A 15,341-nucleotide genomic window follows, 5' to 3' on the forward strand; every position below is an offset into this window, starting at 1 on the left:
GGAATTCCGTTACGGAAGGTTGAACGATGGCTAATCCAACTTCAGGAAAATAACATATCGTTTTGTTTAGTTTTAAATATCAGCGATATCAAGTCGATATACCAAAAAATGAGTAAGCTCGGTATAAAAAAAAGTTTATAATGGTCTAAATATCGACGATATTTTTGGGCGAGTTCGTCGACAAAAAATATTCACAAACCGTAGCTTATGGTCGCTCAAAAAAACGCCATCGTTAATCTCGGTCACGTAAGGCGTCTCCGATGAAATCGCTGGTAAATGAGTAGTAGTTTTTTTAGGGTTTTAATTTTTTTGCAGATATTTGAGAAGAAGAAGATAGAAGAAAGAGAGAGGGTTTGTATAATTTATTAATAATCTTAAATGGTTTGTCATTTTCCATGCATGTGTCGTGTCCACTTTTCTTTATTATATATTTATTTTCATTTTTATTCTGCCTTTTTCTTTTCAGAGTATTAAACATTTTTTAAAAACTAATTACAGCATGTTATAGTTAGTAGTACTTACTACTTAGTACTCGTAGTAGTCTAGTACTAAATAGGACAAAATGACCTAGTGGGGATGAGCTTACGTCCAAAAACAAAACATAATTAGGCTTTTTGGTAATTATATGGAGGAAAAATTTATAGGTAATTATCAACGGATATATATACATATATATAATATAAATATATATAGATATTTTGTATATATATATATATATATATCTATTTAAAATATAATTATTATATGTATCATTAAATGATATATAAATAATATTTATTTGTTATAGAATTTTTGTCGATATATCCGTCGATAATCGATATATCATCGGTAATCGGTATTTTATTATTATTTTAAGATATCCGTCGATATACCCATCGATACTCGATATATCAGTAAAATCATAACTTCGGTACAGGTATCGGTATCGATATTTTAATTATTGCTCCGAAGAATTAGAAATTTATTTCTCTTATTTCCTTGATGAAAGAAAATCTAGCCTTGATGAAAATAGAGAGAATTCAGAACGAAGCACAGTTCAAACCAACTTTCAGAATCAGACCGTGGCTTTACTTCGGTGAGTAGGTTTGAACTATACGCTTCATTAGTTTTGTGATAACTGATCTCGAAAGCTGAATGTAGTCTCTTTTATTTTTGTGTAGGCCTTTGTGCCACATTATGCGTAGAGGTGGTGATTCTTCGATTTCACAACCTTCGAAATTGAACAACAATCTTGGGCGATCAATGTCTTAAAAGCTATATGTAAGTTGTAAATATGTTTCAAGTTTCTTCGGAGAGAAATATCATTAAAAGATTAATATTGTTTTCAACAATGAATTTTTTTTATTGTTAAAAAAACAATGAACAGTTTTTAAGAACAATATTTACCATCCATATGGTGTTCAGAATCAAATAATTAGAATCTTACAAAATCAATGACTTGACTATATTTTGCTCACAAAATTAGTTTAGAAAAATATCACCCAACTGATATGGCAGTCTATAGACTCGGGAGATTCTTTTCGTAGCACTCTCTTTTGAGCATCATAAAACCCTCCTCTTCTAGCGTAGTTTGATTTTTTATTGGTTTATAAAAGAATTGTAGCAATTTGAGTTACCAAAGATTCAAACTAAAACGTATTATTTCTCCACAAGTACACCTATGAAGTATAAACTAGATGTGAGGCCCTGCAATTAAACCTAGTAAAGCCTCCAAACATTTTTATTTTAGGAAAGAGTTGTAGAGCTATATGTTCCATTGGCTTGGTGTGCAGTTGGTAAAAAAATAAGAAATATATTAGGATAAATAAAGTGACACAACTTGGATGCCAGTACATAAACTTTAGGAACAAGAACTACTAACATTTCTACTAATTCAATAAACTTCTAATGGAGCTACTAAGTTCTATAATGTAACAAGAACTACTAAGTTCTATCATGTAACAAGAACTACTAAGTTCTATCATGTAAGGAAACAAACCACCAATGGAGCTTGAAAATTTTACTACCCGCTAGCAATCTCCCTTTTTCCGGCGATAAACTAGGATCTGAAACAGGAAAAAAAAAATAAATAAGCAATTGTTGTACTTGATTCTAATGTTTTGGTGTGGTGTTGTGTTGTGTACTCACTAAGTGGTCGCGCGTGGAAGTGCAATTTGCTCTGACCGCACCCAAAGTTTCGTCCGCTCCCAAAATTTGCACGTCATCTTTGCCCGGATGATCATCTTCTTCCGAAAGCCTTTGCCCTTTAGCAACCAATATTTCCACCTCTTCAGCTTTCAAAGGCGTTTGGCGAGCAACATACTGATAACATTATCTCAATCAGTTTCACGCATCACATTGCATTGCATATACACAGAGACGGTGGGAATTTGAACTCACTTGGCAAAGGTATTTCACCGACAGGCTCGCCCGGCAGCAAAGGTGTGGCTGCTCCAAGCTCGGTGTACTTTGCTTGTCCAAAGAGACGAGCAACAGATTCACATCCAGCTACAACACAACAAGCCAAAACATCATTAACTCCGTCGTCAAACCCAAAACCATGTAATATATAAACTTTTACATACATACCCCACCATCAATGCTTTCCTCCAAGTTTCGGAGATAGTCAACCAACTTGGATAGGCGAATGTTTCTGGAGCTCCAACTTCCGTGGCGAGTGTGACTACGAGCACCGCCGCGGCCCCACGCGAGTCTTTCGGACGACGGGCCCTCGGCCGAAGACCTGTTGTTATTACGTCTCCTTCGCCTTCTCTGCCTCACCTCCGTGTCGTTCGAAGATTCGTCGTTGTTCGTGTTTCCATCTTCGTTGTTATCTTCGGACGTCCGGCCACTACTCCGTCTCCTCAAATAAGAATTCCGATTATTGCGCTGCGTTCTCGTCATATACGTTTCTTGCGAATCTCTCTCCCTCCCCAGAGTCCGCCTCTTTATCAGCGCCTCTGATTGTCGTTGATATATCTGCGCAATCGATGCTTGAATCTATATAACATAAAAAGGAGCAATTCAACGCACAGAAAACTGCCGATTGAGCTTGTGCGTTAGACACAAGTAGCAACGAACCGCACCTGCTTATTTCTAGTCTGGTCCTCTTCGTGGAAGGCCAATTCCTGAGAAAACTTAATAGTTTAGAATCTTTTGGCAAAAGGTGTCGCCTGTAAAAGGAAAGAATGTAATTGTACCTCTTCTTCATACTTGTCAATATCTGGATACAAAATTGCAATTAGTGCATCATAGTTTGGATCATCTCTGAGAGAGCGGCGACTCGCACAATGTGTTCGGCAAGCAGGACACTCGTTGTTTCTGATCACACACCAATGCCACAGCATCAGATCTATACAATTATAGCAATATAACAATAATAATAATTATAAAAAAATAAATAAAAATTAACCATGAAATAAACACAATACCCCATTCGCATTGACTTATCGATGCATTCCCTACAAAACCTGTGCAAGCATTCCATAACAGTTCGTGTTTTTTTTATAATACCTGAACAAAAATAACTCATCAGGCAATGTACTACTACATGACAAGGTATGCAAAAAAATGGGCAATGCTATAAATACAAATTTATAAACCAGTTAAGTTTCTCTACGCTGAATGTAACAAGGCTATGCAGCTATCCAGTGATTACGGTCTCACAAATTCTATCCCTGTTTTATTTTTCCTTTCATTTTCAAAAGCGGCATCGACATGAACCACACACCGTTGCTGAACCTCTGTCTGATCAGTTGTAAGAATGATAAACCAAAGGAAACTCTGTTTGTCACTCTGAACCAGATGAGTCATAAGATAATAGAGAGAGCACCTAGACAAATGGGACATTGCACATCTTTACGTATATCTGGAAGTCCCACAAGGACAAACCTGGAAGCAAAATCAACGCAGGCAAAATGAGTTAACAATACTTAAGATTCATTGTTATTTCACAAGTGTGCAAAAGCAATGACATTAGTTCATAGTCTGGAAAATTAACAACCATCTTTCTTTGACTTCTACTTCTATCTTTCAAGTCTAGCCATGCCCTTTACACTACCCGCACTCAATACCCACTTCACCGTACCAACCTGTGACCTTTTAACCTAATATCGGTTTGAGAATCTTCAGCTCTTTGAGTTTTTCTATATTTACATGCAAATAAATGTCATGCTTCTTCTTATTCAGGTATAGTGTTTCTCGTAAAATCATGTCAAGATTGACCAAACACGCCGTATTAGTCACAAGCCAAAATAAATTACAAAATATTACAAAATGAGCTAGTAATTTTTACAAGTAAATATATAAGGGATAGAAAGAAAAAAATAAAACACAACTAATCTGAAAAGTTCAAGTGCACAAATATCTGATTTCTGCTCCAATAAACCCAATACATAACCAATTATTACTAATTTAATCTTAAATCTCATTGGCTTCATCAAGTACCATGACAAAACTACCAAGTAGAGGAAATGCAAACACAAGATATGGGTGTATGATTATGTATTGGTCAATCTGACAATCTACATAACTAGTGACTCATTGATCTTCTAGTAGATCCTTGCATGCAAACACATTTATTTTTCAGTTGAATGGATTACAAAAATAAAAAAATAAGGAATTTATCGTAAAAACCAGAGATAAATTCAGGCGAATAGAGGAAAAGTATAGTACTCGGGTTTGAGGACAGGGCTTGAAGATGGACTCTCATCGGAATCTGTAAATATAGAAATGTTAGGAATATACCAACTTAAAAACAAAGTAAGAGTCAGGGAAATACCATCTGCTTTATCCATTTCTTCTTCTTCTTCTTCGACGTCCTCGTGCTCATCATCATCGCCATCGTCGTCGTCTTCTTCTTCTGCTGCTGCTTCGACGTGTTCAAGGCAAATCTGCTTCGGAATAGGACTAATAAGTTGAAGTACGTCTCTGTTGAAGTCTTCTTCGTGTCGGTCTTCTTCTTCTTCTTCGCCGAGACAGTTTTCTGGCAAAGCTCGCTTCTGCGCAGGCATTGTTGGCTTCTCTAGAGTCCAGACGAAGATTGATTTCCGATTTATTCTTTGTATAAATTATTATTATTATTTTTCTATCGAAATATAAATTATTATTATCATTATTATTATATCTTATGTGCCCAATTAAAGTCGGCACATGTTGGTCTTGCCCGCTAGATCACCGTCAAGTCCCCTTGAGGGTGTTTATGTCCTTTCCAACGCTTTCATTTATTATTCTTCAACTTCCGTAATATTATCAAATAATATATAGGGATCAATATTGGGATTCTATTTATCAATATATATACTTGATGATATAGAGTCACGTTTAACAATTTTTCTCTCTCTATTTAGAACCTTACCAAATCGGGTTCGCTCGTACTATATTATCAATATTTTATCATCTAATCTTTGTTTTCTTTTTTTATTATCTAATATCAAGATATGTTTTGAACTTTAAAAACGCTTGATGCTTGCGAGTTTGATTCGACTTCGATCATTGTATTGAGAACGGGAGAGAAGTGTGCATTATTGATGAAAGAGAAAGGTATAAATAAAAAAGGTTTAAAAAAAAAAGTATGTATAAAAAAGGTATAAATAGCAGATTGATTTTATTGATATATGTTCATTTCCTTTTATAGAAAGAAAAAAAATGAATGATTAGGGTTTATATACGACCAATCAGATAATTACAACAATTTGTATGTAAAAAAAAAAAAGAATTGTAAAAACGTTGGTTTTGCCCTTGTGAAGCTGTCAAATGTCCTTGTTTGTTTTCTTTTGCTGATAATGGTAAAGAATCATTTCAGCATATTCTTCATAATGCTTATCATGCCACGTCATTATTGCAGATGCAAGACAATCTGTCGTTTGATGTTGGACGACAATATTTGTGTGACATTGTTGTTTGTCTTAACACTCCCATTTTTCTTCGAGCCACTCGCATGGCATGACTCCAAGCATGCTTCTGAGTGTGCCAAAAAAGCTCGAGACAAAGGTTTCGTGTGAATGTTGGTGATCTTATCTTGGCTCAGAAGATGCTGGACTCGAAGAGTTTTCTCGATCACCTTCTCTCGTACGAAATACAAATCTAGCTCCATGTGTTTGGTCCTCGAATTTTCCATTGGATTCGCCGAGAGAACACTATGCTGAGGTTGTCGCATCAGATGGTAAGGACTTGATTTACGCCGGCTCTGAGTTCTCCGAGCAAAGATTTGATCCAGAAAATCTATGTTGTTGTTGTTGCTAGACTCCTAAACTCCGCCTCCGCCGATGACCTGGAAACTATAGGTTGTTTCTTCGAAGACCACGTTACTAGATTTTTCCCAAGATAGACACACATTCCACTTATTGATCGTCTGTGGCCCAATCGGAGTCGGAGAATCCAGTGATATTGAGTGTCGGCGATCGATGGAGAAACAAGCCAAAATGCAGAGTTCCTGGAAGGTATCTCAGAATTCTCTTTACAACTTTCCAGTGTGGTTGAAGTGGTGAATGCATGAACTGGTTGACGTTGTTAACACTAAAACTGATTACAGGTATGGTAATTATTGTGTATTGAAGAACTCCAACGCCGCTTCGATAGAGAGTGGCATCTTCAGCTGGATCGCCGGTGTACTGCGAAAGTCTGAGATTGTTGAGCATGGGCATAGGAAGGGGATTCAAATCAAGCATCTTGGTTCGTTGAAGAAGTTCAGCGATGTACCGTCTCATAGATAGGTGGATTTCCCCCAACGAGTAAAGAACTTCGATTCCCAGAAAGTAGCTCAAGGCACCCAGATCTTTGAGCGAGAAGATGTGGTTGGGCAAGTAAATCAGGCGTTGGACCTCCTTGTTGTTGTTGCATGTGATAATGATGACATCGATGTAGACCAACATGTATGTCGCTGACGAGGTTATGAACCGAATAAAGAGCGGTGTGGCTAGTTTTGATGCGATGAATCCAAATTTCAGGAGGGTATCACTTAAAGTGTTGAACCAGGCACGTGGTCCCAACTTGATTTAGGTCATAGTGTTGGTGATTATAGCACCTTAAATAACCAATTAAATGCCGAAAAGAATAATTACGCTTACAAGAGCTGATTTTAACATGATTATTAAACAAGATCTAGATTACTTAATTAATTAATCATAAGAAACTTCATCAAGCAACCATATAAGATAAAAGACGAGTTTAAGAAAACTTACAATTTTTGGCTTACGAACCGAAAGCTTTCACAATCCGTCTTCGTCTTGAACGTACAAGCCTCCACACGATCAAATATGGAACTCCTCCTTCAAGGACTCGATGTGATGACACAAAAGTCTTCCGAAACGTAATCTTCGAGGAAGATAAGACAAAAGAGTGGGTTTCGTTATATCTCACTAAAACTGAAAAGAAGGTGTTTTCGATCTTTCTCTCTTATTTCTAAGGCTGGAATTGAAGCAATTCCGAGGGGAAGAAGAAGCAAGAAGCTCACGGCCACAAGGGAGAAGGTGTGGGCGTTTTTAGCTGTTTGGCTAGGTTCAATTTTGCTTCACATCAGCTCTCTATTTATAGCAGTTTGAAAGGTATCTTCATAGAATATTCCAGAATATTCTAAAAGGTATTGTTTTCTTTTATTGTGTTCACACTAGTGGATTATATCTCAGCCTTTAGATCTCAACAAGTGAATCATATTTTTTCTCTCATCCATCAGATCAATCTCTAGGATTTTATTTTATACAATAGTTAAAATATTTTCTGGTGAGAAAATCTAGGAAATTATATTCTCCTAGATGTTCTCCTAAATATCCTCCTATTTAGGAAAATATAGGAAAATATATCTCCTATTTATTCTCCTATATTTTAGGAACATAAAAATAGAAAAAAAAAATACTAGTTACCACACCAGTACAAAAAACGTCCAACACCGTAGGGGGTAGGCGATTTTTTGCTTTTTCAAGGCCCAATAGATTTAAGCTCAATAAACACTTATTTACTTGTCCAACAATAAATAATAAGTTTATTTACTTTATCTAGCAATAAATAAACAACTTTACTATAAATATTTATTTAATTCCCAAAATACCATTTTTGGAATTTAATGTTGTCAATCACTATTATAGCAAGTGAGATTATAATAATAATATATACTATTATATTAGCGTTCTTATCCACCTTTATCGAAGCCGAATCGGGGATGATGGACCTAGTAGTATAAGCTTAACCAATCCGATAAAAAAGACAAAAAAAGTCATTTCTCTTTTTCGATCGATTTGTCTAATCTTAGACAATACTACACCGTGTAAGCTAAGACTGAACTCTCTTTTAATACTAGAATTATATTTACTCATCGTAACGACTGTCCGCTGATTTAGTCAGTACGTGATCATGACCCTCTACATTCTGCCCGTATCGAAATATGTCAATTTGTTCCGTTATACTTTTTTCGTTACATATAAGCCCTAAGCATCGTTGCTTCCCTAGTGAAAGATTCAACCGAACGTAAGCCAACTTCGGAAGTGTGCACAATCATTCGGTTCTGGAATCAACTCTTAGGTGAGAGAACATTGACCTTCTTTCAGGAATGCTGGATTCCGTATTTGTAATCCACTTTCTTCTACAATCATGTCCCGAATTCTCAAAACATCAATTTATTCAACCTTCATTGGCCTTTAACGTGATGAATCAAAGAACCCGGTAACATGACCTAGAATTTCATGATCACGTCAGGATTAAGATCAAGCGTCACTGTGGCCATCATTTGTGACCATGGCTAGTATGTCGTAACGGTCCTTAAACGACACATCTACAGGCAATGTCTGTCCGGGTCGTACACTTACCACAAGTGCAGAATGCTCCCACTAAGTGATCAACATTCACTTGTGTTCCACATATATGACTTTAGATAAGGCTTTCCAGGCACATATCAGTCACCGACCAAGTTTAAGTTCACCTCCTAATCTCGGATGCCGAGCATGCGATTCAGTTTGATACGGAGACTATGGATGATAGTTGTTATTGATTCTGAATGTTATCAGACCTCAACCCATTAATCATATGATGCTAATAAAGTAACTTCTTATCTTATTTAGTAAACATCATCTTCTAGTGGGCAATACCTAACATATAGATGGCCTTGTGAAGACGACAGACTAGCGATTGTGTTGACTGAGCTTCAAAATCGGTGGTTGCTTCATAAAAACGTCTTAGGTGAGCTTTCCATTTAAGAAAGCGTTGTCGATTTCTAATTCTCGTACTTTCCAACCTTGTGCAAGAGCAATGGTGAGTATAATCCGGATTGTAACTGGTTTAATTACATGTGAGAATGTGTCACTGTAGTCGAATCCTAGAATCTGATCGTATCCTTTAGCGACCAATCATGCTTTATACCGTGCCACCGAACCATTAGAGTGACGTTTACCTTGAAAACCCACGAGAGCCAATGGTTTTTCTGCCTTCGGGTGTTGTAGTGAGAAACCAAATGTTGTTATTACTGAGTGCTCCCAACATAGCTTTCTTCTAGCGTGGAGCTGAAAGTGTTGAATCGACCGTCAGTGGCTCTGTCTCTAAAAGGTTAATACTCATCAACACATCAATATTGTATACTTTGGACTGTCTTATCTCGGTCTTTCCTCTTGTGAGCATAAAGTGTTGGTTTATGGGTCCATTATGTTGAGAAGGTAAATTTATCTCTAGTATTGGTTGTTCAACTTGGTTTATTTGTGGAAAATTTGTGGCTGATGTGTGTGATAGAGCTGATGTAGGTGATGAGGGCATATCAGAGGCATGTAATGAAGAATTAGAGATGATGGGATTCACATATTCAACATTGGGGCAGTTGAGCTTGATCAAAGGTTGTTGTGACAGGACTGTATCAGCTGCAGGTCTAGCATGTGTTGGTGAGTTAAAAGAAAAGGGAAAAACAGACTCATTAAAAGACACATCCCTAGAGATATAGATTCTACCATCACTAGCTAAGTAATTATACCCTCGTGTTGTGGTGTATATTCCATGAAAGTGCATGACCGTGATCTAAACTCTAATTTGTGTTTATTGTAGGGTCTCAAGTGTGGAAAGCATTGGCAGCCAAAGACTTTAAGAATGTGATAGTTTGGTTTCCGTTGAAGAGCTTTTCAAAAGGGTTGAGAAAGTTTATGACACTTGAGGGTAAGCGATTTATGAGGTAAGTTCATGAAGAAAAAAAAACATCATCCCAATATTTTTGAGGCACGTGAGCTTGAGCAAGTAATGTAAGACCTGTCTCCGTGATGTGACGGTGCTTACATTTTGCTACGCCATTTTGTTCAGGGGTGTGAGGACAAGAGACCGAGTGTTCGATTCTGTGGCTGGAGAAAAACAAGGTAAGGGCTTGAAACTCGCCTCCCTTATCGGACTGGAACTTTTTTATTTTGTGGTTAAGCTGAAGTTCAACTTTAGTCTTGAATTTTGTGAAAATAACCTGAACTTCTTACTTATTTTTTATAAATGATATCCAAGTGTATCTCGTGTAGGCATCGATAAAGCTCACATAATATTTATAACAATTTCCTTATGTTATTGGTGATGGCCCCCATAAGTCAGAGTGAATAATTTCTAGATGATTTGAGACAATGCTTGACTTTGAGAATAAGGAAGTCTGTGAGACTTTCCTTGTTTATAGGCTGAAAAAAAAACTCTTTGGAAAGAGAGAATGATAAATTGAAGCAATTCTTTTGATAACTTTAATGGAAGAGTGGCCAAAATTTTGGTGCCACGAGATTACATCACTAGACTCATTTAAAATACTAGACTCACTAATCTGTTGAACCGAATTAATGCATGGTTAAATGATTTTTAGGGAATTTAAAGACATTTTTTGTTGCTGACTTCTTTGACTATTTGGTTGACTCCATTGACTCTTAGGGTTCAGATAGGTGAAAGATGGAGCAGATATAGGCCATGTTTAAGCCGTCCTTGAAGAAGTACTTGCCCCGTTGTTCGATCCTTCACAATGCAATGGTAAGGGTGAAATTCAAATAATACATTATTGTCAAATGAAAACTGAGCTACACTAATCATATTTTTTTTGTTATGGCAGGTACATGAAATTGTTGAGGTTGAACCCAACTTGAACCTGACTGTTGCCTCTGTATTCAGTGCGCACATTGAGATTGTTGAGGTCGTTTTTGACATAGTTCGTTGCACTGGAATCTGAGTACCAAGCTTCATCTCTCATTTGGTCATTCAGTGAGAACAAAGCAGCCATGGCGGAAGGGTTTTGAGCCTGAATGCCTCCATTGCGGTTGATGTTGTTGTTGTTTTGAGAATAATTGTTGTTGTTGCTTTCATTGTTGTAGTTGTTGTTGAACATATTAAAGCATTTTTTTAGCATAATGCTCTTGTTTTCCGCAGATTTGGCATTGAATGCTTATGTTTAAGTTAAATCTACCTCTTCCTCGGTTGCTTCCTCTACCACTTCCTCGATTTGCAGTGAAGTTGTTCTTGTTGCTTCCATGGAAATTGAAGTTGTAGTTTGACATTCTCTGAGTGGTGAGATTGACACTTGGTAGAGTGATGTAATGTATAAACTTTTGTAAACGCTCTACTTGTGAAGTTTTTTTTTAAAAGGACTTATGTGCAAAGTTTCGAGGGATGAGATTGAAAGAAAAAAAGAGAAACTAGGGTTGTTTTGAGAGAAGCGTGGCAAGCTTTAATTGGACCCCTTGTGTACGCGTGGCAAGCTGAGGAAACGCCACCTAGTCTCTCTCTCTCTTTCTTTCGCTGCCACCTCACCACCCCACTCTCTCATTTTTCTCATTCTCGGGTTCTCTCTCTCTCCTCTATTTCTCCTTCTTCTTCCTTGCGTCTCTCGGCCGAACGAAGCACAGGAACAAACGAAAAAAAAAAATTGACAACAACAACAACCAAGCCTCTCTCCCCGGCCGGCCACCAAAATCATCACCACCCTCAATCATCTTCACCCTCCTTCTCTTCCTTCATCCTCGCTCTTCTTCCTCGCGCGCGCCATCAAGTCCCAAGACCGAGCGCCGCCGCGCGCGACCGCCACGAGCCACCGAGCACACCGACCACGAAGAGACGCCGGTGAACGAGTAGGAGAGTGTCGGAGAGTTTAATTCCTCCAGAAACGAGGTGAGATTCTTCTACCCAAATTGAAACTCAAGAAATTAGGGTTCGTTTTTGAATTTGGGGGTTTTTAGAATCCGAGTGAAATCTATGAAATTGATTGGTTCTAGGTGTTCATTGAGCTTCGTGATTGATGTTTATAGCTCGAGTTTAAGGATTGGATTTGAATTTCCTTGGTTTGGTAGTGTTTTGGCCGAAAATCATGATGAGCTAGGGTTTGATTTGGGGTTTTTGAATTCCTGCGTTTCAATTGATGTTTCTGAGACGTTTTTAAACCTGTTTGAAGCTTGGGTTTTGATGAATATAGCTGTTTGGAATTTTGTTGAATTTTTGGACGAATTTTCATTGAAATTGTTATCTTGGCCGTGTGAGTTTTTATGACGTGTATTCAGATTTGTTATAAGTTCGTTGAGGCTGTGATGATAAGTTTGAGACTCTGGAAGTTTGGATTGAATGTTGTTTTTGGCTAAGTATAGTTGGCCGTGTGATTAGTTTGGTTTGAAAGTGTTGTCTTGGTTAAGTTGTTGGTTGGCCGTGTGTTGTTGTGACCATGTGTTGATGTTGGTTGAGTGATTCATTCTGATGTTTGGCCGTGAGCTATGGTTTTGGCTGATTCGGTCTATTTGTATTATGGGTTTTTCTGAGCCTCGGTTTTAGTTTTGAGATCATCTGTGTTGAGTCGTTGGTTAGTATGGTTTCGGTTTGGTGTTGGGTTCGGGATTTTTGGAATCGGGATTTGGATTGTGAAACTGATAAGAGTTTGGAATTTAAGATATTAACTCGTCGTTGGATTCCAGGTTTGTATTACAGATCTTGACGGACGAACGGGAACCAGACGAGTCAAGAGCGACGAGATCAGTTTCTGAAGATATCAAGTGATAGAGTTATCGAAATAAAGCTCGATTAACTCGTGAGTTTTAAATCGCTTATAGCGTTTAAATACTCTTAGATATGTACTTTCAGAATTTAAATAAATAATTTATAAATTATTTATTTAACGATGCTTATGAATTTAATTTAATTATTCGTTTGGAATTCTCGGTTATTTTTAATTTCGGATTATTTGATTTATTTAAGACTCGTGATTATTCGTTGAACATTATCTCGTATCACTCTCGATAGGAGGATACGCGAGTCTTGAATAAACCTCCGAAAAACCGGGGAATAATAAATTAAATTCTCGAATTCCGTACCGACTCTAATCCCGACAACGAACCCTATTATCTTTAAGTAAACTCGAATCCATTAACTAACGGATGTTCAACTCCGGATGCTAGTTCTCTCGACGTCTCGACAAGTGCCAAGTGTCTCGAAGAACGTGTGAAGCAAGACATCTTCGGGAATCGTCAAGCTTTCTGTCGAACAATTCCGGGTAAGTGTGGAGACATAAGTCAACTACTTACCAAGGGTATAACCCTGTTTGTTTGTGCATTTGCTTGCTAGTAAACAAGAGTAGGTAAAAGCCTAAAAATGAATAAACTCGAAAGTTAAGGCTTCGGCCACTCTTGCTTGAAAACTTAGCTCGGGTTCGCCCGTTAGGTTCAAACGCTAACTTGAACCAGCCTTGTTTGCTTTGTGTGTGGTTAGATTTCTCTTCTAACTCTAGGAAGTAGGTTAGAATCGAGAGGACGGAAGAGCGATAGACTCTCAAATTCAATCGAGAGTAGAGAGTTCGAAAGTCACATTTCGAGCTTTCAACTTAAAACACTAAACGAGCTTCAAAGGGAAACAATAATTTCTTTCGGGGTTTATCCCGTCACGCTCTTCCGTAAATAAGTTTAACGTGTACGCTGCTAGCTGCAGTGTACCCAAACTTTAAACTCGTGTCGGTGGTACTCACAAGTCCCTGACTTGTGCTTGGCGGGCCATGCCGGTCCGTGCGCCGAGTACTCGAAGCAATGGGTGAAGGTCGCGCATCGCGAGCTCATTGCTTGCTAGAAGACTCACCGGAAGCTGCCTTGAGCACACCGGGGCGTAGTGGGTGATGGTCGCGGTTCGCGAGCTCACTATGCCAGAGACCAGTGGCGCTGACGTCATGATGAAGGAAGTACCACTAGTGGATCCCAGACAAGTGTTAAAACTTAGATCAGTTGACGACTGCTGCTCGAAGTTGGAAACTGGTCTCTAGTCGGATCGGGGGTTATAGCAGTGAGGAGTGTATAACCTTGCGGGACGGCTAGTATTCTAGGATGCGCGCTCATTAGTCACTTTTAGGTGATAGCTGCATCCTGCATTCTTGTTTGCTTGTTCGCACGTCACATGCTTTGCATTAGCTGCTTTTCTTTCATAGGCTAGACTCCCGCTTGCTGAGTCTTTCGACTCATAGTTTTATGTCCCTTGGTAATGTAGATAAGGGCAAGGCGGCAATGTAGACGATCGAGAAGGAAACTGAGACAGAACGCGTATCTCTTGACCTACGGGCTATGGGTTCTGGCTCGGGAAGTAGACCTCTATATATATAATGTTTTGAATAATATCGACTCTTCCTTAAATAATATCTCGTGTATATATGTAAAGTCGGGAGCTTCTATGTACATATATATGTATGTATAAGGGTCGATATACGACTTCTAGTTCTAAAAGAAAAACGAAAAATTTCCCGAGATTTCCGATAACCACTTTTGTTGTAAACGTTTCCGCACTTTTAATAATATCGTATTTCGTATATTATATGTTTTGTAAATTATGTATTTACTTTAAATGTTTTGTTTACATTATATTATTCATATATGATATGCTCCCGCTACGTGATGTTGGTTCCGTCGAGTCGCGGCTTGCGGGCGAGGTGACGACGCTCGCGGGTCGTGACAGATTTTGTGGTATCAGAGCCCAGGTTTAGCCGTTTCTGTAGATCTGAGATACATGTTCTGGTTATGGGAAAGTGTTGGAACTTGTGCTTACCGTTGGCCTGTCGTTTTGGCAGGTGGAATGGCTCAAGTGACGATACTATCCTACCCGGAGGCTCTTGCATCTGTTCCTCCTACCGCTCCGACTTTCAGCGGGATGAGGGGTACACTTACGTGGGTGCGATGGATTGGTACCACCATCGAGTGGATGGATGCCCTTGCTATCTGTGAGATTTTCCGTACTAGTATTGCCACGACGCTCTTGCAGGGACCAGCCTGGACTCGCTGGACCCGGCATGTGGCGCTGGGTAGTTTGTATCGATCATGGGACATGTTCCAGGCCATTATGGGGGCCACTTTTTCAGCCCAGGGGCGAACGGATGAGTGGAACGAGTTCGCTCATGGTTTCTTTCAGCTCGAGTTCGAGTCGATCGC

At 38.5% G+C, this 15,341-nt stretch overlaps 1 protein-coding gene and 1 long non-coding RNA gene across 5 annotated transcripts; one reads left to right on the forward strand and one right to left on the reverse strand.

The window, feature by feature from the left end:
- Positions 1 to 1,707: 1,707 nt before the first annotated feature.
- LOC149407449 (putative E3 ubiquitin-protein ligase RING1a) lies at positions 1,708 to 5,081 on the reverse strand. 3 transcript variants are annotated; one of them, XR_016296893.1, is made up of 10 exons: positions 4,760 to 5,081; positions 4,654 to 4,696; positions 3,812 to 3,870; positions 3,411 to 3,492; positions 3,180 to 3,300; positions 3,066 to 3,107; positions 2,574 to 2,979; positions 2,380 to 2,487; positions 2,128 to 2,301; positions 1,708 to 2,045 (listed from the first exon to the last, which is right to left on the reverse strand). XR_016296893.1 is itself a non-coding variant. In XM_089613921.1 (10 exons), exons 1-10 carry the CDS (start codon positions 4,989 to 4,991, stop codon positions 2,010 to 2,012), a joined length of 1,287 nt encoding a protein of 428 aa, XP_089470047.1. In that variant the 5' UTR covers positions 4,992 to 5,078; the 3' UTR covers positions 1,712 to 2,009. The 3 variants fall into 3 exon arrangements, 2 of the variants coding, with proteins under 2 accessions (XP_089470047.1, XP_089470046.1); XM_089613921.1 differs by having other exon boundaries at positions 1,712 to 2,045; positions 2,569 to 2,958; positions 4,760 to 5,078; XM_089613920.1 differs by having other exon boundaries at positions 1,713 to 2,045; positions 2,569 to 2,979; positions 4,760 to 5,077.
- A 6,706-nt stretch (positions 5,082 to 11,787) lies between these two features.
- Positions 11,788 to 14,454, forward strand: LOC149407450 (uncharacterized). 2 transcript variants are annotated; one of them, XR_016301581.1, is made up of 4 exons: positions 11,788 to 12,066; positions 12,858 to 12,970; positions 13,338 to 13,432; positions 14,410 to 14,454. It is a non-coding gene; the product is annotated as an uncharacterized LOC149407450 (long non-coding RNA). The 2 variants fall into 2 exon arrangements; XR_016301582.1 differs by having other exon boundaries at positions 13,338 to 13,468; positions 14,410 to 14,425.
- The last annotated feature ends 887 nt before the right edge of the window (positions 14,455 to 15,341 follow it).

The sequence above is a fragment of the Urtica dioica genome, chromosome 1, assembly GCF_054948205.1.
Source record: "Urtica dioica subsp. dioica isolate 48M chromosome 1, U.dioica_male_clone48M_v1_H2, whole genome shotgun sequence".
Taxonomy (NCBI): domain Eukaryota; kingdom Viridiplantae; phylum Streptophyta; class Magnoliopsida; order Rosales; family Urticaceae; genus Urtica; species Urtica dioica.

Coding starts and splice junctions, on each gene's coding strand:
- LOC149407449 (XM_089613920.1), bottom strand. CDS start 4,991: ATGCCTGCGCAGAAGCGAGCTTTGCCAGAAAACTGTCTCGGCGAAGAA. Junction 3,493..3,811: donor GCAATGTCCCATTTGTCTAG/GTGCTCTCTCTA, acceptor ATTTTTGTTCAG/GTATTATAAAAAAAACACGA. Junction 2,488..2,568: donor AGGAAAGCATTGATGGTGGG/GTATGTATGTAA, acceptor GTTGTGTTGTAG/CTGGATGTGAATCTGTTGCT.